Raw genomic sequence first — 22,201 nt, 5'->3', positions numbered from 1 at the left:
GGCAAGGTCTCCAAGCTAACTTCATGCCTAAGAACTCCCATTTTCCTGGTTTCTAGTATCCTGGTGCCTTAGCCACCACACCAAGCTCCCTCTTAAGCTACATACCATAGCTCACTTGGAAATAGAAAGGCAAGCATTCAGAACACAACAATAAGCACATTTAAAAATGTGAAATATGTTCAAGTTAATACCTCAACACAGAGACACGTGATCTGAAACAGAATCTTATATAGAATATACCGTATTTGTTGCATTGTTGTAACCAAACAATACCAATCACTGTACTTTCTAATAAGAGAAGACTAGTAGAATCAGGAATGGGAGGATGCATGCCAGAAGAAAAAAAAGAAGACTTAAATATTTTTGCCTCCACCAGCATTACTGTTCAATTAAACAAAAAAAGAATTTCCAGCTGCTTCATAAAGGCTAAAGAATATGGAGGGGGGGGGAAAGCTCAGTTTTTTAGTGGTTCCCACAGTGGGAAAGTTTATAGACCCTACTAGGCTCAGGTCAATTTGTAAGTCTAGTCCAGGGGTAGGCAACCTCGGCTCTTTTATGACTCATAGACTTCAACTCCCAGAATTCCTGAACCAACCTGGCTCAGGAATTCTGGGAGTTGAAGTCCATGAGTCATAAAAGAGCCGAGGTTGCCTACACCTGGTCTAGTCTATTGATAGAAGAATTGAGATTGCAGTATGTTCTCAGTTCATGAAAATAGCTCACTTGCCTATATCTGTAATAGGCCTAGATTTCTGTAATATTGGCTCAAGATTCGTATAGAGGCATATCCCCGCTCCCTCAGAAAAGGGGTGCTGGTATAGCAGATCTGTCTTGGCTCTATAAGTATGCCTTACAGCCAATTGAAAACTAAACTGTAGGATTTGCCCCCAAGTTGTCTTTCTGTCAGTAGAATATAATGGCAAAATAGCTGTTTCTTATATCACTTTTATTTTCTCCACATTGACAGCAGACTACATAAGAATAATCTATATATTGTTCTCTGTCCATTGGCACCATTTAATTAAAGCAAATACCGTCCCTGCAATGTGCCAAATTTGGTTTCACAGAAAACACTCCAAACCCTACAATTAAATAATATTTGCAGGAGTAAAGGAATTTGGTTTTTTCCAAATTACATTAACATATAGTTCAATATGAAAAGAAAGAAAGGTTATTTTAAAAAAAAAACAAAAACAAAACCACAAGTATATAGCCAACTACTGAAAAAAATTCAGTGTTTCAGAAACATCCCCCACACATCACAAAAGGAGGAGCATCTGTAGCTTACCTGTAACTATGCCATAGTTTGGGGGTTCAATAACGGCGCCATAAAACTGAATGATATTTCTGTGGCTCAACACGCTGAGTATTTCTGCCTGTTCAAAATGCAACAAAAGCACCAGATGTGAATACAAAACGTTCATAATTCTATAATTAACACAAAACCCTCTTTGAATCATTATCTGTATCAATAGTTGTGCTCAAGGTAGCTAGCAAGAACAGAAATTCAAAAATCACCATTAAACCTACAGATTATACAGGCTAACCTTTGTCTAATTAAAGCAATTAAAGCATATTTAAAAACAAATATTTATAAAAAACAGCTAATGGCTTAAAAACAAATGTTAAAGACAGTGAAACAAATAACATCAAACAATTCCTCAAAAACTCACCTTGACAGACAAACCGGTTTAGAGCTTCCTTATCAAAACCCTGCTAAAATAAACATGTTTATATTTGCTGACACAATGGTAACTATTATTATTTGGAAGGTACACAACACTCCTTTGAACATTGGAAAAGCAGCTACTAAAAAGTTGTTTCCAGTAATGGTGGGTTCAAAAGAAGAGCAATTCCTGAAGTTATCTCAAAGTTTGGGAAGATTTGTATGGGAGAAAGAGATTTTTTTTTATATAGCCTAGTTTGAAATCCTATACAAGTTTAGAGACACACTACATTAGGTTGTTCAAAATGGAGGACATATGCTCTCTGAAACTTTTCCTGGGGCATCTTAGATTACCTGAAGTTTCTGAACATACTTCAAACACTGGCTAAGTATATGGTATTAATCAAAAGTTGGAATGGAGACCTGGGTGATGTACTAATAAATGTCCTGAACTAGATTCACATCTATCCTTAACTACAGAAATCTGGTTCCTCCTAAGGCATTACCATATATGATAAAGGTAAAGATTTCCCCTGTCCATTCATGTCAACTCTAGGGCAAGGTGCTCATCTCCATTTCTTGGCCAAGGGAACAATCCTTGTCCAAAGACATTTTCTGTGGTCATGTGGCCGCCATGGCTATATGCCAAAGGTGCACAGAATGCTGTTACCTTCCCACCAAAGTGGTACCTATTAATTTACTTGTATCTGCAAGAACTGAGGCAGGAACAGGAGCTCACCCTGTTGTGCAGTGTTCGGGTTTCAAACTCAGGCTGTCAGCTTTCCAGCTGACAAACTCAGTGTCTTTAACCACTGAGCAGCAATCTAATAATACCAAGAGGGAGATTCCGATATAAGCCACAGATTTCCTAGACGAATGCTAGGATATAAATCTTAAAAAGGTAATAAATAATGAAGATATATGATTAGATATGATATTTCCAAATGTGCTCCTGGCCACCAATAAAATGTTGACAAAGACAGCCAATTGAGGAAAGCGGAGGCTTGCTCACAAAACAGCTTTAATCCTGAAGTATGTTCAGGCAAAGAAATCAGATAAATAAATGCAATGATAAATGCAATGCTTCTAGCTTATGATAACATTTTTTTAAAAAGATCGCAACCACTGAAAATGAAGCTACAGTACACTGCAAGTTCACCAGTCCATACTATGAAGACAAGGCAGAAGCTTCTACATGTTAGCAATTGTCTTCAATCTTTCAAAGGTATCTTTGAGAAAGGATAGGAATGGCACAAATCAATGGCTTTCTAATTTAGCAATTCTAGAACAATTGCACCCAAAATTTAGAAAATGTTAACATTAGAACTATCAGAGGCATAGGCTTTATTTTATCAATTAAGCATCAACGGTGAGTTTGGCCCCAACCCTGCTGGTCTTCTGGAAGGCCCTCAAAACTTGATTTTCTCATCGTATCTGGAGATCCCATGGAAGTGAGGAGCCCATTAAATGACTGATATAAGTTTGATTGCATTCTTCTGTCTTTTGTAATTATGGTTGAAGGAACAAAGGGAAAGAATGGATTCCTCATTCATCCCAGAACAGTTAAGACGATTAACTGAAAAGCCTGGAATTGTAGCCAAATGAAAAAATAAGGCTTATCACATTTTTGGGTTCCTAAGACTTCTCTGTTTTTCTTCCAATGGATGTTCTCACATGTCTTTTTAAAAAGGAAACAACAACAACAACAACAACCAGAAAGTTCATTCACAGAACACGCGGTCACTTTAACCTTTTCCTATTTCCCATAAATTATGAACAGATAAGTCTTTTGTTGTTGTTAGCTGCGAAGTCGTGTCTGACCCATCGCGACCCTATGGACAACATTCCTCCAGGCCTTCCTGTCCTCTACCATCTTCTGGAGTCCATTTAAGCTCACGCCTACTGCTTCAGTGACTCCATCCAGCCACCTCGTTCTGTGTAGTCCCCTTCTTCTCTTGCCCTCAACCTTTCCCAGCATTAGGCTCTTCTCCAGTGAGTCCTTCCTTCTCATTAGGTGGCCAAAGTATTTGAGTTTCAACTTCAGGATCGGGATAACTCTTTTACCCTTATGTTAATTGTTAATAAGAAACAAAATTAGAATGTGCAGAATGCCTTATACAAGGCTTGCAATGCACAAAAGAAAGTGTACTGGGACCTTTAAGAAGCAAACAGTAAAAGGCAAACTAACTTGAGTTGTATCATAACAATATTTTTACTCAGACAACATAACACAAAACAAAAAAAACACAATTACATATAGTCCAGTTTTCAATCCAAGGTCAGTAACGAAGAATCACGGTTGAATAACAGTTCAGGAATAAACAAACTCAAAGTCAAAAATCCTTACCAGTTAAAAGTCAAATATCAATACACACAGTAACAAGTCAGTCAGAGAAAAAAACACTAGAGAGAGCCAGAGTAAGTCTAACATCTGAAATTCATTTATGCTGAATAGAATTAGTTAATTAGTTAATTACACCCTTAGGCCATTTCTCTTCTTAAAGGTACACAACCATATTATATGTATTTCACCCAAACCAGGTTAGGACTTTAATTCCTAACATTAATCATAAATTTAACTTCCATCACTGGCCACAATCAAACAAGGACAGGACAGGCTATTTACATTTAACTACTTTGCTGCCTCATGTTTTGCTACAGCTTTCTGGTTCTCTAAAGACATAGAAACGTTTATCTTTTGTCACTCATTATCACTGTCAATAAAGCTAGAGGAATCTACAGCAGACGGAATGGCTTTAACCTGAAGTAAAGCCTGAGGACAGGAGGAAAAAAGGAAGAGTGATATGATTAAGGAGAGATTTACAGGAAATGGCTAATCCTAGAATACTTTATTAGGTACTTTATTAGGTCGGAAGGCGTCCAATATGCTACTGGGGAAGAGCAGAGGGCTAGTACTAGTAGCGCCAGAAAGAATGAAGCGACTGGGCCAAAGCCGAAAGGACGCTCAGCTGTGGATGTGTCTGGTGGTGAAAGGAAAGTCCGATGCTGTAAAGATTTTTTCTCCATAGGAACCTGGAATGTAAGATCCATGAATCAAGGAAAGCTGGCCGTGGTCAAACAAGAGATGACAAGACTGAACATCGACATCTTAGGTATCAGCGAACTAAAATGGACAGGAATGGGTGAATTTAATTCAGATGACCATCAGGTATACTACTGCGGGCAAGAATCCCTCAGAAGAAATGGAGTAGCCTTCATAGTCAATAAAAGAGTAGGAAAAGCAATACTGGGATACAATCCTCAAAATGACAGAATGATCTCAGTTCGAATCCAAGGCAAACCATTCAATATCACAGTAGTCCAAGTCTATGCCCCAACCACCAGTGCTGAAGAGGATGAAATTGACCGGTTCTATGAAGCCCTACAGCACCTTATAGAACTAACACCCAAAAATGATGTCCTTATCATCATGGGGGATTGGAATGCTAAAGTAGGAAGCCAAAAGATAACTGGAATAACAGGCAAGTTTGGCCTTGGAGTACAAAATGAAGCAGGGCACAGGCTGATAGAATTTTGTCAAGAGAATACGATGGTCATAGCAAACACTCTTTTCCAACAACCCAAGAGACGGCTCTACACATGGACATCACCAGACGGTCATCACAGAAATCAGATTGACTATATGCTCTGCAGCCAAAGATGGAGAAGCTCTATACAGTCAGTAAAAACAAGACCAGGAGCTGACTGTGGCTCAGACCATGAGCTTCTCCTTGCAAAGTTTAAGCTTAAACTGAAGAAAGTAGGGAAAAGCACTAGGCCACTCAGGTATGAATTAAATCATATCCCTGTTGAATATACAGTAGAGGTGACAAATAGATTTAAGGAATTAGATCTGATAGACAGAGTGCCTGAAGAACTATGGACAGAGGTTCGCGACATTGTACAACAGGTAGCAACCAAAACCATCCCAAAGAAAAAGAAATGCAAGAAAGCAAAATGGCTGTCTGAGGAAGCTTTGCAAATAGCTAAGGAAAGGAGGGAAGCGAAAGGCAAGGGAGAAAAACATAGATATGCCCAATTGAATGCAGAATTCCAGAGAATAGCTAGAAGAGATAAGAATGCCTTCTTAAATGAACAGTGCAAAGAAATAGAAGAAAACAATAGAATAGGGAGGACCAGAGATCTTTTCAAGAAAATTGGAGAGATGAAGGGAACGTTTAATGCAAAAATGGGCATGATAAAGGACCAAAATGGCAGGGACCTAACAGAGGCAGAAGAGATTAAGAAGAGGTGGCAAAATTACACAGAAGAACTATACAAGAATGAGCTTAATGTCCCTGATAATCACAATGAGGTGGTCACTGACCTCGAGCCAGACATCCTAGAATGTGAAGTGAAGTGGGCCTTAGAAAAGCTGAGCAACAACAAAGCTAGTGGAGGTGACAGTATTCCAGCTGAGCTATTCAAAATCTTAAAAGACAGTGCAGTAAAAGTGCTACACTCAATTTGCCAGCAAATTTGGAAAACTCAACAGTGGCCACAGGATTGGAAAAGATCAGTTTACATTCCAATTCCAAAGAAAGGCAGTGCCAAAGAATGTTCAAACTATCGCACCATTGCACTCATTTCTCATGCTAGTAAAGTCATGCTTAAAATCCTACAAGCTAGACTTCAGCAGTATGTGGATCGAGAACTACCAGAAGTACAGGCAGGATTTCGAAGAGGCAGAGGAACTAGAGATCAAATTGCCAACATACGCTGGATCATGGAGAAAGCTAGGGAGTTCCAGAAAAACATCTACTTCTGCTTCATTGACTATGCTAAAGCCTTTGATTGTGTGGATCATAACAAACTGTGGCAAGTTCTTAAAGAGATGGGAGTACCAGACCATCTTATTTGTCTCTTGAGAAACCTATATGCGGGTCAAGAAGCAACAGTGAGAACTGGACACGGAACCACTGATTGGTTCAAAATTGGGAAAGGAGTCCGGCAAGGCTGTATACTGTCGCCCTGCCTATTTAACTTATATGCAGAGCACATCATGAGAAAGGCAGGGCTAGATGAATCAAAAGTTGGAATTAAGATTGCCGGAAGAAATATCAACAACCTAAGATACGCAGATGATACCACTCTAATGGCAGAAAGTGAAGAAGAACTAAAGAGCCTCTTGTTACGGGTGAAGAAGGAGAGTGCAAAACTTGGGTTGAAACTTAACATTAAGAAAACCAAGATCATGGCATCTGGCCCTCTCAATTCCTGGCAAATAGATGGGGAAGAAATGGAGGTAGTGACAGATTTTATTTTCCTGGGCTCCAAGATCACTGCAGATGGGGACTGTAGCCAAGAAATTAAAAGACGCTTGCTCCTGGGGAGGAAAGCCATGGCAAATCTAGACAGCACACTAAAAAGCAGAGACATCACCCTGTCAACAAAAGTGCGTATAGTCAAGGCTATGGTCTTCCCAGTTGCAATGTATGGCAGTGAAAGTTGGACCATAAGAAAGGCTGAGCGCCAAAGAATTGAGGCCTTTGAACTATGGTGCTGGAGAAGACTCCTGCGAGTCCCTTGGACTGCAAGGCGATCAAACCGGTCAGTCCTAGAGGAGATCAATCCTGACTGCTCTTTAGAAGGCCAGATCCTGAAGCTAAAACTCAAATACTTTGGCCACCTAATGAGAAGGAAGGACTCACTGGAGAAAAGCCTAATGCTGGGAAAGATCGAGGGCAATAGAAGAAGGGGACGACAGAGAATGAGGTGGCTGGATGGAGTCACTGAAGCAGTAGGCGTGAGCTTAAATGGACTCCAGAAGATGGTAGAGGACAGGAAGGCCTGGAGGAATGTTGTCCATAGGGTCGCGATGGGTCGGACACGACTTCGCAGCTAACAACAACAACAACAACAAGAATACTTTGGAGAAAACTTTGTTAAATATTTATCTATGCCTGTACTGTGCCTGTAGCAAGTAACGAATTTTTGAGTAGTTTCCAAAAAAGAAAATTGAATGAGTCAGGAACTGAGTATATTGGAATGTCTAGTTTTTATTTATGTATTGATTTTTAAGAAATTTATTCATTGAGAAAAAACATTTGTCACTACTTCAAAATCTTACCTTGATGCAAATCCTTTTTTTTTCTATCAAACCCAGCAGGTTATGAATGTCACAAATCCATCCAAAGGCAAACAAACAAACAAACCCTAGTTTGTTCTAACCCCATTTCAAGAACATCCCAAGAAAAAAAAATTAATTTAAATCCCAAATCCATAGCTGAATAAAAGTTTCATTGGGACCAACCACCGAATAAAAGCTTCACTGGTTGGCCCAAATAAAGATAAGACCAGTTATGAATTTTTCTTAAAGATCAACGTGTTAACAATTTATTTTAAAAGTTTGCTCATCTGTTTTTTACAACATAGGTAGGGTGCATTTTTTCCAAGTTGAGATTAATTCTCAAGATCACATCTAGAAAATAAATTCCATTTGCTATTAGAGCAACTAATTCACACCATATTTAAGATATTTCCCAGCATGAGATACTCTTTCATGAGACAAAATTACAGGGTTAGATGTGCTTAACTACTGTAGCATTCTGAGTTGCAGAACATCACTAAATGATTACTAATATTTATCACCATTTCACGAGAGTTCATTAGTGTTATTATGGCAAGAATATTTACCATGTCTTATTATAGGATTAATAAAAGCCACATTAATCAAGTGCTCCATTACCAAAGTAATAACCCAACCTCCCACAAGAGGAGCTGTGTAGGAACATTACTAAGACAAGCAGAAATGCACTGTAGCAACCCAGAACATTAAAAAAGGAAACAGATTGCCTATACAACGTCTTCCAACAAAATGGATACCCTCTCAACTTTATCAAAAAGTGGCTGCCCATTCAACACACTACAGCACAGCCAACACAAACTATGAAAATGATAATACTACCAGGCATCAGAAACCTCGCAGAAACAACCAACAGACTATTACAACCACATGATATCATTATAGTGTGCAAACCAACTAAAATCCTTCAAAACTTTCTAAGTAAACCAAAATACCTAAGAAGAAAAAACAGCAGTCATCTAAACATACAATATAAGGACTGCAACAGCTACTATGTAGCATCATCAAGCAGAAACCTAGCAGAGCACATCCATGAATACAGTAAGAAGGCACAATGAAAGCACCTTAATCTTACAGCACACGGACAGACTTAAACATAGTTTAAACTGGGCAACTGTGAGCATCCTAGACCAAGCTAAATCCAAAAACACTAGAGAATTCCTGGAAATCTGGCACTCAGACACATCAGCCATCAATAGACATGTAGAGATAAACCACACTTACACACCATTCAAAAGAGACAATAAAAAAATTAAGAAGGAAACAAAAAAACACCCCAGAACACATCTTCTTCAAAGCCTATATACCCAGAGAAGCAGGGATTAACAGCAGACAAACAACGAAGGAGAAAACAATATCCTAATCAAAGAACTACGAAGGAAACACATAATCAAGCTGACAAACAGTCAAACAGAAAACAATACCCTTCAAGGATTAGCAAAGAGAAAACCACACTTCACTAATACTAACAGGGCAAGCTATTGTATACAGTATAAACAGGGAGAAAATCCCACACCCACCAGCACTGAAGATCTTACCTAATCGGGTAATGGAGCACCAGCAAGCAACCAAGCTCAGAGAGCACCAAGGACTCCTCAAGAATAGCAGTATTGTTTAGAAATGACTGCAGACAGATGAAGAAAAATCACCCAAGTGTTCTACAGTATTTTAAAATTCTACTGAAGTAAAATCCTGGGAAAGTTGTAACACAACAGTTGTTCTCCTGCAATGTTTTACAAAAAGTGCTTCTTCCTTTAGTTTTTTTAATTGCATAATACAATCAACCAGACATATGCTAACAAAGAAACATGTAATTCCTATACACTAATTGTTAGCTTAAGTCCAATACCCACATCCTATCACTCAGCCGCCGCCACCACCCCAATTGTATATAAAAAGATATTTCCTTCAAGTTATGCTTTAAAGTGACTTAATGGACAAATCCATGTTGTTTTCTGACAACAGTTAATGAAAAGGCTTCCATGATGTTTTCATGTACCCAGACTAAACTACAGCCCTGGTATGTTCAGATGGTCTCCCACTCAAGTATCAAACAGGCCCATCCCATGTTAGTTCAGAGGCGGTCAACCAGATCAGCTATCTGCCGAAGCCAAGTAATTTTGCAAAATGATTTTGCAGACATGGCCACAGAACTTATTGGGCAGTAATGTGAAAGTAATTTGTCAATGTTTAAAGGTTGGGGGGCAGTTTGGAATTTATTATATTGTTTCAAAAAAAATACATAGACCACTAATACATTCTATTGGGGGGGAAGGGTGATTAAGTATATACATATTTTTCCATATTGTACAGCCAGTGCACACACTGGGATCTTGCATGTGTATGAAATGTATTACCCAGAAGGATTACGAAAAGGGGATTAAGATGTTCAAAAATCAGAGTTTGATTATGCAACTGATTCAGCTTACTACAGTTTTCACTTGATATGTGGAAAACAGACAGTGCAATGTTTTAGATCCATTCTGCTCATCTTGGTCTGAGATTTATATTTTTGGTAGAGGTTTATAGATCCTGTGGTTATTAGCAATAGTTTCGGTCAAAATTCTCTCTATTAGTAAAATACTATGGACATCATTTGGGCTTCTTTCAGATTTTCTCCTCCATAAGGGCTACCTTACTGGTAAACCTTTTACCAATAACATGAACTATTGGTTCACATATAATTTAGGTATCTTAATTCTGTGAGTGTGGCTTCCTCTCATTCTTTGACACAATGCAATGTATTCATGACTTAAGGCCCTTAGTACGTGTGCAAAATATCTGTAGGCTTCATTAGCAAGGTACAAAACAATTCATTCCATTTTTATATCTGATATTTCTATTTCATTGAAATACTTATAGCAATATAACAATGGGAGATATAATTATTAAATACATATTTAATGTAATATAATATTAACAATCACCTTTGAATTAAAAGTATAAAAAAACTGTGTAAAATATGGGAAAATGTAAATATGTCTTGAAGTATGTATCACAAAGTAACTCAAAAGTCTTTTTGTTGTTGTTGTTGTCAAACGGCAACATGGCTGCAAACCAGGTGCAAAAATTATTTTTGACAATCCATTCATAAAGGGTCAATCAATCATTCCTGACACTGATAAAATCTCACTAGCAAGGAATTTTAAGAAGCACGGGTAGCTTAAGTAGCGGGGGTTTATATTGTATAAAGTGCTCAAAATATTCTAAGGTAAATCAAGATCTGTTTATAGTTACGTGCTATGGTTTATGATCACAAGGCTTACTGGAGATAATACTATCAGATGTGTGAGATTTTATTAATGTAACCTTACAATAAAGTAGAATTAGTTCATCTGTTTGCATTCCCTGTCCGGTCTATCTCATATCATGCAAGTCTCAATTCGCTTTAAAGCAGTGGTGGGATTTAGCCAGTTCGGCCCAGTTCGGCAGAAGCGGTAGCTAATTTTTTTGTTGCCCAGGCCCAGAATGGACTTCCGGAAGCGGCATCCACACAGAGAACCGGTTGTTCACATATTTGAATCCCACTACTGCTTTACAGCCAAAAAAAGAAGGAAGGTCCTGTTTATACTCAGGTAAATGGAAAGAGGATTGCAGAGTAAGTAAGATTCATACAGTCTCATTATCAGTATAGTTTTAAGAGGAAAAAATATTTTTACTGATCACTCTTCCAGAACCTTTAAATAAAGTAGCTGACAGTGTAATCAGCTACAGTGAAATTTGAAAAGAACGTAGAATAAAAATGGAGCAAATAAATACATAAGGATAGAATGAATACATCAGTTTTAATCAGGATGATAGCTTTTGTTATTTTATGTTAGGGTGTGATTTTCAAAAATGTTCTGATCCTTTGGTGTTCTTTCCCAAAGTATTTTTCATGTACAGAAAAAAGAATGTCTATGAATAAAAAAAGAGAACAAATAAATTAGTCGTGTCTTTGTGAAAAGGCTCAAGATTTTCAGCATTTTCAAACAAATAAATTGCCATGTTCAAATCCTATAAATTTACAATGTATAATTATCACAAGTTGTTGCTTCTTTTTCACCCTGAAAAAAAAATCATTTTTCTTCTTCTCTTAAGAGCAGTGGAAATAACAAATTTTATTTCACAGAATTCCCTATTATCAAATCAACCCAAAAGGATGGAAACTTCACTGAAAAGCTGACAAAAAGCGCTTAAGGCCCTTTCTCCACAGCTCATTTCAAAGAGTTATTTGGAAATAAAGCAAAGTGCTGAAATGTTTAAAAGGGACAGAAATATATCATCTAAATCTGATTGTGGTCCAAATTTAACCAACTGTTAAGCCGAAGGTAGGTACACTTCTGCCTAACAAAATTGAATCAAACACTTTGCATCCAAGTCTCCACGTGAGCTTTTATGCAAACTTCTAAAGTGCAAGGAATCCTGGGGCGGAAAAGCTATTCTGAGAGCTTTCCCATAGTTCATATAATTAGGGAAACCACTTCCTTTGATTGTAAGTGTTCAAAACAGCTGAATTTCTTCTGTCAAAAGAACTGCGATTTGGATCACCTCTTTTACTTCCTCTTTCAAGTTTTCCAGGCTAAGAGGTGGCTGTGGAGGACATTAGTGTGTCTGTGTGTGTGTGTGCGCGCACACACACATACACACACATATACAACAGTTTTTGTTTTAGGATTAAATTTGGGCTATTCAGAAGATTACTTGTTTGAGAGCTACCTTCCCTCCCCCCCCCCCCCCCGTCCTTTGGTTCCTTCCTTTACCCTCAAGGTCTCTTTTGCACCATGAATGAACATAGCTTAAAATGCCAGTTTAAGGGCAAAAGAAACCTAGTTTATGATTCATAAAGAATGGAATTGTATTTTTGCTTTGTACTTTTGGGGATGAATGTATAATTGAAAAGGGGAAGAAACGGCAATGTGTTGCCCTCTCTACCCTGATGTCAATCAGTTCTAAACACTGATTGAGCCAAAAAAAGGGGGGGGGGAATCCAGATCTGTAAAAGATGATAAAGGATAATATTAGCCTTGCCTCCAGTAACTCTCTCTCTCTCTCTTTTTAAAGGGGGATTAATTAACTGGGGGGGTGGGAGTCACTGTGTTTAAAAATGAATGTTAAAGGTGTGATCAGGTGAAGTGGCTTTTATTCCAAAAGGCTTTCTCCCTCCAACCAGCCTCTCTTATTTGCAGAGCAGATCCTCTTTCCATAGCATCTCTCTTACAATTAAAAATAAAAATGATTGCACAGACCATCCACGTAATGTGTAAAACAATTTAAGCTCTCAGGCATCTTTCCTCCTCCTTGGCTATCATCCAAGGTAAACTCACCATACTTCAGCCTTCCCCAGCCCATCACCTCTGCCAAGAGACTGCAAACTCTTTCCAGGTTGTAGGGAATTATGGAGACACCTGGTGAAGCAAGTGACTATCCTGAAACTGACTTAAACTTTTTCTTGGATTCTGTCATTTTAGCACAAATACGGGAACAAATACTTTTGAGAACTGTTGCTGTATTTCCTTCATACATAAACCAAGGCAGTGCAAAATATAGCCCTGGGACTACTGGGCAATCCTATGATGTACATTTTTATTATATGCAAATTCCTTTTTGCCACCCGAAAGAATATAAACTTTTTTTTCTTGAAATGATGTGTAGAATACCCAGGGTTAATCCTGAATCAGATGATCAAGCCAAAGAGTAATTGTACTAAAGAATACAGTTTGCCTACTTGTACTGTAAAATTCCTTGGATTTGTTGTTGTTCTTGTTGTTGTTAGCTGCGAAGTCGTGTCCGACCCATCGCGACCCTATGGACAACGTTCCTCCAGGCCTTCCTGTCCTCTACCATCTACTGGAGTCCATTTAAGCTCACGCCTACTGCTTCAGTGACTCCAGCCAGCCACCACATTCTCTGTCTTCTTCTCTTGCCCTCAATCTTTCCCAGCATTAGGCTCTTCTCCAGTGAGTCTTTCCTTCTCATTAGGTGGCCAAAGTATTTGAGTTTTAGCTTCAGGATCTGGCCTTCTAAAGAGCAGTCAGGGTTGATCTCCTCTAGGACTGACCGGTTTGATCGCCTTGCAGTCCAAGGGACTCGCAGGAGTCTTCTCCAGCACCATAGTTCAAAGGCCTCAATTCTTTGGCGCTCAGCCTTTCTTATGGTCCAGCTTTCACTGCCATACATTGCAACTGGGAAGACCATAGCCATGACTATACGCACTTTTGTTGACAGGGTGATGTCTCTGCTTTTTAGTGTGCTGTCTAGATTTGCCATAGTTTTCCTCCATAGGAGCAAGCGTCTTTTAATTTCTTGGCTACAGTCCCCATCTGCAGTGATCTTGGAGCCCAGGAAAATAAAATCTGTCACTACCTCCATTTCTTCCCCATCTATTTGCCAGGAATTGAGAGGGCCGGATGCCATGATCTTGGTTTTCTTAATGTTAAGTTTCAACCCAAGTTTTGCACTCTCCTTCTTCACCCGCAACACGAGGCTCTTTAGTTCTTCTTCACTTTTTGCCATTAGAGTGGTATCATCTGCGTATCTTAGGTTGTTGATATTTCTTCCGGCAATCTTAATTCCAACTTTTGATTCATCTAGCCCTGCCTTTCTCATGATGTGCTCTGCATATAAGTTAAATAGGCAGGGTGACAGTATACAGCCTTGCCAGACTCCTTTCCCAATTTTGAACCAATCAGTGGTTCCGTGTCCAGTTCTCACTGTTGCTTCTTGGCCCACATATAGGTTTCTCAAGAGACAAATAAGATGGTCTGGTACGCCCATCTCTTTAAGAACTTGCCAGAGTTTGTTATGATCCACACAATCAAATGCTTTAGCATAGTCAATGAAGCAGAAGTAGATGTTTTTCTGGAACTCTCTAGCTTTCTCCATGATCCAGCGTATGTTGGCAATTTGATCTCTAGTTCCTCTGCCTCTTCGAAATCCTGCCTGCACTTCTGATAGTTCTCGATCCACATACTGCTGGAGTCTAGCTTGTAGGATTTTAAGCATAACTTTACTAGCATGTGAAATGAGTGCAATGGTGCAATACTTTGAACATTCTTTGGCACTGCCTTTCTTTGGAATTGGAATGTAAACTGATCTTTTCCAATCCTGTGGCCACTGTTGAGTTTTCCAAATTTGCTGGCAAATTGAGTGTAGCACTTTTACTGCATCGTCTTTTAAGATTTTGAATAGCTCAGCTGGAATACTGTCACCTCCACTAGCTTTGTTGTTACTCAGTTTTTCTAAGGCCAACTTCACTTCACGTTCTAGGATGTCTGGCTCGAGGTCAGTGACCACCTCATCGTGATTATCAGGGACGTTAAGCTCATTCTTGTATAGTTCTTCTGTGTAATTTTGCCATCTCTTCTTAATCTCTTCTGCCTCTGTTAGGTCCCTGCCATTTTGGTCCTTTATCATGCCCATTTTTGTATGAAACGTTCCCTTCATCTCTCCAATTTTCTTGAAAAGATCTCTGGTCCTCCCTATTCTATTGTTTTCTTCTATTTCTTTGCACTGTTCATTTAAGAAGGCATTCTTATCTCTTCTAGCTATTCTCTGGAATTCTGCATTTAATTGGGCGTATCTTTCTTTTTCTCCCTTGCCTTTTGCTTCCCTCCTTTCCTCAGCTATTTGCAAAGCTTCCTCAGACAGCCATTTTGCTTTCTTGCATGTCTTTTTCTTTGGGATGGTTTTAGTTGCTACCTCTTGTACAATGTTGCGAACCTCTGTCCATAGTTCTTCAGGCACTCTGTCTATCAGATCTAATTCCTTAAATCTATTTGTCACCTCTACTGTATATTCAACAGGGATATGATTTAATTCATACCTGAGTGGCCTAGTGCTTTTCCCTACTTTCTTCAGTTTAAGCCTAAACTTTGCAATGAGAAGCTCATGGTCTGAGCCACAGTCAGCTCCTGGTCTTTTTACTGACTGTATAGAGCTTCTCCATCTTTGGCTGCAGAGCATATAGTCAATCTGATTTCTGTGTTGACCGTCTGGTGATGTCCATGTGTAGAGCCGTCTCTTGGGTTGTTGGAAAAGAGTGTTTGCTATGACCATCGTATTCTCTTGACAAAATTCTATCAGCCTGTGCCCTGCTTCATTTTGTACTCCAAGGCCAAACAAGCCTTTTACTCCGGTTATCTTTTGGCTTCCTACTTTAGCATTCCAATCCCCCATGATGATAAGGACATCATTTTTTGGTGTTAGTTCTATAAGGTGCTGTAGGGCTTCATAGAACCGGTCAATTTCATCCTCTTCAGCGCTGGTGGTTGGGGCATAGACTTGGACTACTGTGATATTGAATGGTTTGCCTTGGATTCGAACTGAGATCATTCTGTCATTTTGAGGATTGTATCCCAGTATTGCTTTTCCTACTCTTTTATTGACTATTTCTTCTGAGGGATTCTTCTGAGGGATTCTTGCCCACAGTAGTATACCTGATGGTCATCTGAATATTCACCCATTCCTGTCCATTTTAATTCGCTAATACCTAAGATGTCGATGTTCAGTCTTGTCATCTCTTGTTTGACCACGTCCAGCTTTCCTTGATTCATGGATCTTCCTACGGGAAAAGGGTGGTATATGAATTCAATAAACTTAAACATTCCAGGTTCCTATGGAGAAAAAATCTTTACAGCATCGGACTTTCCTTTCACCACCAGACACATCCACAGCTGAGCGTCCTTTCGGCTTTGGCCCAGTTGCTTCATTCTTTCTGGCGCTACTAGTACTAGCCCTCTGCTCTTCCCCAGTAGCATATTGGACGCCTTCCGACCTGAGGGGCTCATCTTCCAGCGTCATATCATTTTGCCTTTTGGTACTGTCCATGGGGTTTTCATGGCAAAGATACTGGAGTGGGTTGCCATTTCCTTCTCCAGTGGATCACGTTTTGTCAGAACTCTCTGCTATGACCTTTCCGTCTTGGGTGGCCCTGCACGGTATAGCTCATAGCTTCATTGAAATACGCAAGCCCCTTCGCCACGACAAGGCAGTAATCCATGAAGGGGTTCATTGGATTACAAGGAACCAATTTTTGAACATCATATTTCAACCTTTCCTTTTGAATTTTATCATCCTAAATTTAAAACAACTAGAACATTGAACAACTATTTTTTTACCATCAGTTAAGCCTGGTACAGGCAATGTATTGCTATTAAGTTTCTCCTCTGTCCCTCCTTCTCACTGGGATGCATAGAAAGTAAGCAATACATGGGACAAGTTTCTAAGTAACCTTTCCTGACCTGCATTATGTCCAAAATCAGGTTTTTGTTCTTACCGTATTAATTAAATTTATCCCATAGTGAAGAATAAGAGATCTGCAAGGCCTAGAATGTGCAACTGTATAGATCCACAGAGAAGGAAGGAAAATGAAGGAAACTGCGATTTTCCTCATCAATATCTTTGGACACCAACCCGAAAGCCAGAAAAACCTTGCATAGGCAGGAATGTAAGGTCCTAGGTTATAATCAACAAACAATTTCACCAGATCAGTTAGGTCACCTAGGCCAGGGGTAGGCAACCTTGGCTCTTTTATGACTCGTGGACTTCAACTCCCAGAATTCCTGAGCCGGCTATGCTGACCTAGACAGAGGCAGGCATTGATAAAGAGTCCTTTATTGCTCTGATTAAAAGGCACAACAAATGCCCCTACAACGGCTCGGCTCGTAAGGCTCCACTCCACACTAGCCTGAAGGCAGCCATCCTCAGTGCCCCAAACAAAAGCCAGCAAACAACAAAGAAAGTCCGAAGAGAAGGTGGAAGCTCACAGGGAGAGGTCCAGAGTCTAGGTACAAAGGGCAAGGCAAGTCCACAGGGTTAGGCAAGTTCACAAGGCCAAAGGCAAATCCACAAGGCAAAGCAAGCCCATGAGGCAAAAGGCAGGTCCACAAGGCAAAGGCAAGGCACGGGCAGGAGCAGGAGTCAAAACCAAGGGGGCGTGTGAGCTGCTTACTCACAGCAGTTCTGGCGCTCCTGACTGATTTTGTTAAGTGCGAACTTCACGGGTCATTAAGTAAGGACCTCATACGATTGGGACTTGCAACTTCCTGCCAGCTTCCCCATTGACTTTTCTTGCCAGAGCTGACGAGAAAAATCGCAAATTGCTAACAAATGATCACGGGGACATTGCAATGGCTGTAAGTGTGAAGGCTGGTTGTAACTACACTCATTCAGTGTCATTGTAAGTTTGAATAGTTGCTGAAAGAGTGGTTGTTAAATGAGGGACACCTGTACATAGTGAAACATTAAGTTCTCAACATAATCTGATATACGAATACATATTTTTATAGCCTTCGCACATTATCTCACTCCGAAAGATGGGTGCAAATGTGGTTATAAAATGATGCAGCAGTTTGATAATATATAAGGTCATTAAAGATAAAAATTAATATAATGGCAGTATTGTAATGACAAAAATTGGATGTGTACGTTTAAATAATTTAGATTATTAGATTGTCAATCACATTAATAAAAAAGTAACAATTTAATGTCATATCTTATCTGATGTAGGAAATGCAGTTATTCATGTTTCGGTATTTTGTTCATACGCTGCTGAACTTAATTCAAGATGGTAGCAAAATCTGTACTATAATTCATATTCTGTTGCTGTACAGTACACTGCTTTGATTTTTTTAATGAAAATGCATGTACTATATGAAAATAAATGGACTTTACTAATTCCTGAGGCAGTCTTATGCTTCTCATTTTCCTGTCCATTGCTCTTCCTTTCTTTGATGTTGAATATGCACTATTATGTTAACATACACATTCATCATAGTTATTTGGCAATATGTTTGGCTGAAACTAAAGTCTTGCTGCTCCAGCATCCATCTCAAGTTGAGTTCCACTACTCTCTTTAGAATAATTGTATCTGGAGTGTCTGAATTAATTAATCTAAATTTTTGAATTAATCTTGAATTAATCTAAATTCTTAAAGAAATGGATGATACAACATTTTCACTGTAAGAACAGCAACTATGAAGGAATGGCAGAAATGAATCCACAGAAAGTAGAATAAACTGAAAAGTTGGCAGAGAATCTGCCTCTATCAGTGTAATTATCCTACCCAAGTTTTATAACGTTTCTTCAAAAACAATTAGCATCATATTTACACTAATCTACACTAGTGTGTGGCTATTCCTGCATTAGATCATTCCTTCTTTAATTTATTCTATATCATTCCTATTAAAACTTTCAAAAAAGAGACAATAAAAACTAGGGCAAACTAATGTAGAGTAAGAGGAAAAAAAGGAAAAGAAATAAGTCAAATAGAAAGCATAAAATGCAAAAAAAGAAAAAAGTTAAAGAAAAATAAGATACAAAAAGATATGAAAAAATGGCTCCCAATATTCTTCACAGAAGTTATAAAAATTATATTTTCACCTGTTTGTCTATAATACTCTCCTTACTATAATCTTACTATAATCTATCCTAAGTAATCATCAAAGCTATGACACAAGTTCATTTTTTTTCATCTTTACGCAAAATGTCCATAAGAATTTTCCAGTCACCAATCAATGTAAATATTGTTTCCCCCCCCCCTAACAATATGTGTTATTTTATCTGTCATTTTCAACAACCATTCCTTCATAGTGGTATCATCAAATTTTTGCATCTCTATACATATAATAATCTCACTTCAGTAATCATACATAGAACGGCATTATAGCGTTCCTACAGATTCGTGTTCCTATGAAGCAGTTCCTGTGATTATATATTTGTACAAGAGTGGGCGGAGTGGTAGCCTTTTCTGTATCTGTTCACCGCCCAGTTAATGTAAACAGGTGCGCAATGTTTCCTTACAACTGTTTATGCTGCCCTCTTAAAAAGGTAACTTTCTTCAGACACATCTTACATGACAGAAAGTGTAAGCACAGAGGGACTTTATGAGTGCGCAACTGCATTACGTTATTATTCCATTTAATTTTTCCCTACACATTTTGCTCAAGACAACAAATATTTTGTCTAGTTCCTAGCTCTTATTAGAAAAGAATAATCACTTTCTAAACATTTACAATAAGGGACGCGGTGGCTCAGTGGGTTAGGATGCTGAGCTTGTCGATCGGAAGGTCGGCAGTTTGGCGGGTCGAATCCCGAGTGCCGTGTAGCAGAGTGAGCGCCTGTTACTCGTCCCAGCTTCTGCCAACCTAGCAGTTCGAAAGCACGTAAAAATGCAAGTAGAAAAATAGGGACCACTGCGGTGGGAAGGTAACAGCGTTCCGTGCGCCTTTGGCATCTAGTCATGCCGGCCACATGACCACGGAGACGTCCTCGGACAAGCGCTGGCTCTTCAGCTTTGAAACGGAGATGAGCACCGGCCCCTAGAGTCGGAAACGACTAGCATGCATGTGCGGGGGAACCTTTACCTTTACTTAAACATTTACAAAGACTGACCATTCGAATATCCTTTATTGCTCTAGCCTGGAATAATTTTGGCATGGGTCCGGGATACCTCAGGGACCACCTGCTGCCGGCATCAACTCCCCTCCGCCCTGTGCGTTCCCACAGAGAGGGCCTCCTCAGGGTGCCGCCAGTCAAGGAATGCCGACTGGTGGCCCCCAGGGGGAGGGCCTTCTCTGTGGGCGCTCCGGCATTATGGAACCAACTGCCGGTAGAGCTCCGGACGGCATCAGACCTCCGAACTTTCCGTCGTGGCCTGAAGACCCACCTATTTGAAATGGCTGGTCTGGCCTGACGGGGGATTATGGGTTTTAATTTGTTGTTTTAGATTTGTATTACTGTTTTAATCGGGCATGGGTTTAATCTTTTTTAATTTTTGTATTGTCTTTTTTATATATGCCCTGTGAACCGCCCTGAGTCCCTACCAAGGAGAAGGGCGGTATACAAATTAAATAAAACTTAAACTTAAACTTAAACTTTTGGGGGAGAAGCTTCAGCAACTTCAGCCATTTACTCACGTAGCTATATTTCTCAACCTCAAACGCTGTAAACAGATGTTTTGTGACTGCGTCAATTTATCTGGCAGCTTACTGTCTTTATGAAAAAGACAAAGTAAGCGGGGGAGGCGGGAAGGGAATTGGGTACATTTGACATAATTTCTCTTCTCCCCCAAAGGCCTATTAGGCTGCATGTCACTCAGACCCAGCAATCTTCTCTGGCTAACACAGATTGCTCCATTCATACTAATGGTTATAAGCACTTATTTCTTAGCCACTTAAATCCTAAAATCCTCTGGAGTTTAGCCAAGCCTGAATGCTCTACGACCCACCAATAGCTCAGAAGTCTCTACTTGTACGAGGCATCACCAGAACCTCTGCTGTTGTGAAGTGTTCTCCAAGGATCAGCCTAAGCTGCAAACTCTTTTTTACCTTCTCTTTTAAAAAAAAAATCTTACTAGCTATCCATTACAGGTAGTCCTCAACTTATGACCACAATGGAGCCCAAAATTTATATTGCTAAGTGAGAAATTTGTTAAGTGAGTTTTGCCCCCTTTTACAACTTTTCTTGCCACATTTGTTAAGTGAATCGCTTCAGTTGTTAAATTAGTAAACTGGTTGTTAAGTGTATCTGGCTTCCCCATTGACTTTGCTTGTCAGAATGTGGCAAAAGATGGTCACATGACCCCGGGACACTGCAACCGTCATAAATGTGAGTCGGTTTGTCAAGCATGTGAATGTTAATCACGTGACCATGGGGATGCTGCAACGGTCATAAGTCTGAAATTAGGTCCTAAGTCACTTTTTTTCAGTGATGTTGTAACTTTGAACGGTCACTAAGTGAACTGCTGTAAGTGGAGGACTACCTGTATTTCAAGACCTTATCTCTTTCTATAACCAGCATCCACCTTTGAAAGTATAGGATCTTCGTCTAATTTTTTATTGAGTCAAATTGTTCCAGCTTATACTTGCTTTTAAAATATATTCCTTTTGGACTGTAGGAACACAACTTGTATTATATGAATCAGAGGTATCCATAGGTTTGGTTTCTGGATCTGAATGACTGTCAGCCCAACAAGGAAGTCAAGACTAAGAAACTTAAGTATAAACTTAAGTATATGCAACCTATTCAGGTTGCAAGCCTGAATTTGCCTCCCCCACCCCTCATGTTATCTTTTGGGAACTCTGCAGGGGCATGTCCAAGACATTTAGTCAAATTAATTTCTTGGGCCAGGCTGTCTTCTGACTGCTGTCTTCCTCCTCTCTTATTTCCTTCAGATATAGTCCTCAACTTATGACTGGTCATTTAGCAACTGTTCAAAGTTACAAATTACCTGAGAAAGAGGACTTATGACCAAGATCTGAAGTTCCAATGGGCAAGAGCCCCCAGCCTGATGTCCAAACTTCAAGCACTGAACAACATGGCTGCATTTACAATGGTTTTGCAGAAAACTGGCACTTACTTCTAGTTTTCAGCAAAACCATGCTGATAAGAAACAATGGGTTCATACTTACAACTGCCACATTGGCTTACCAACTGCCGCCAAAAACATCATAAAATCGGGCTGGTCATCT

General features: G+C 39.4%; 1 protein-coding gene across 8 annotated transcripts in view; it reads right to left on the bottom strand.

The window, feature by feature from the left end:
* Positions 1–22,201, bottom strand: part of MAP3K20 (mitogen-activated protein kinase kinase kinase 20) — a 125,736-nt gene that overhangs the window by 83,391 nt on the left and 20,144 nt on the right. For all 8 annotated transcript variants that reach the window (XR_014024716.1, XR_014024717.1, XM_081314633.1 and 5 more), the window contains exon 3: positions 1,289–1,376. Coding sequence is in view for 6 of the 8 variants with exons in the window: in XM_081314633.1 (XP_081170759.1) it covers positions 1,289–1,376 (88 nt within the window). In the remaining 2 variants the exon portion in view is untranslated. The remainder of the gene's footprint in view (positions 1–1,288; positions 1,377–22,201) is intronic.

The sequence above is a fragment of the Vipera berus genome (assembly GCF_964194415.1).
Source record: "Vipera berus genome assembly, chromosome: 1".
NCBI classification, from domain to species: Eukaryota; Metazoa; Chordata; class Lepidosauria; order Squamata; family Viperidae; genus Vipera; species Vipera berus.
Note: the sequence above shows the minus strand (reverse complement) of the source record. Positions and strands in the feature narration are given on the sequence as shown.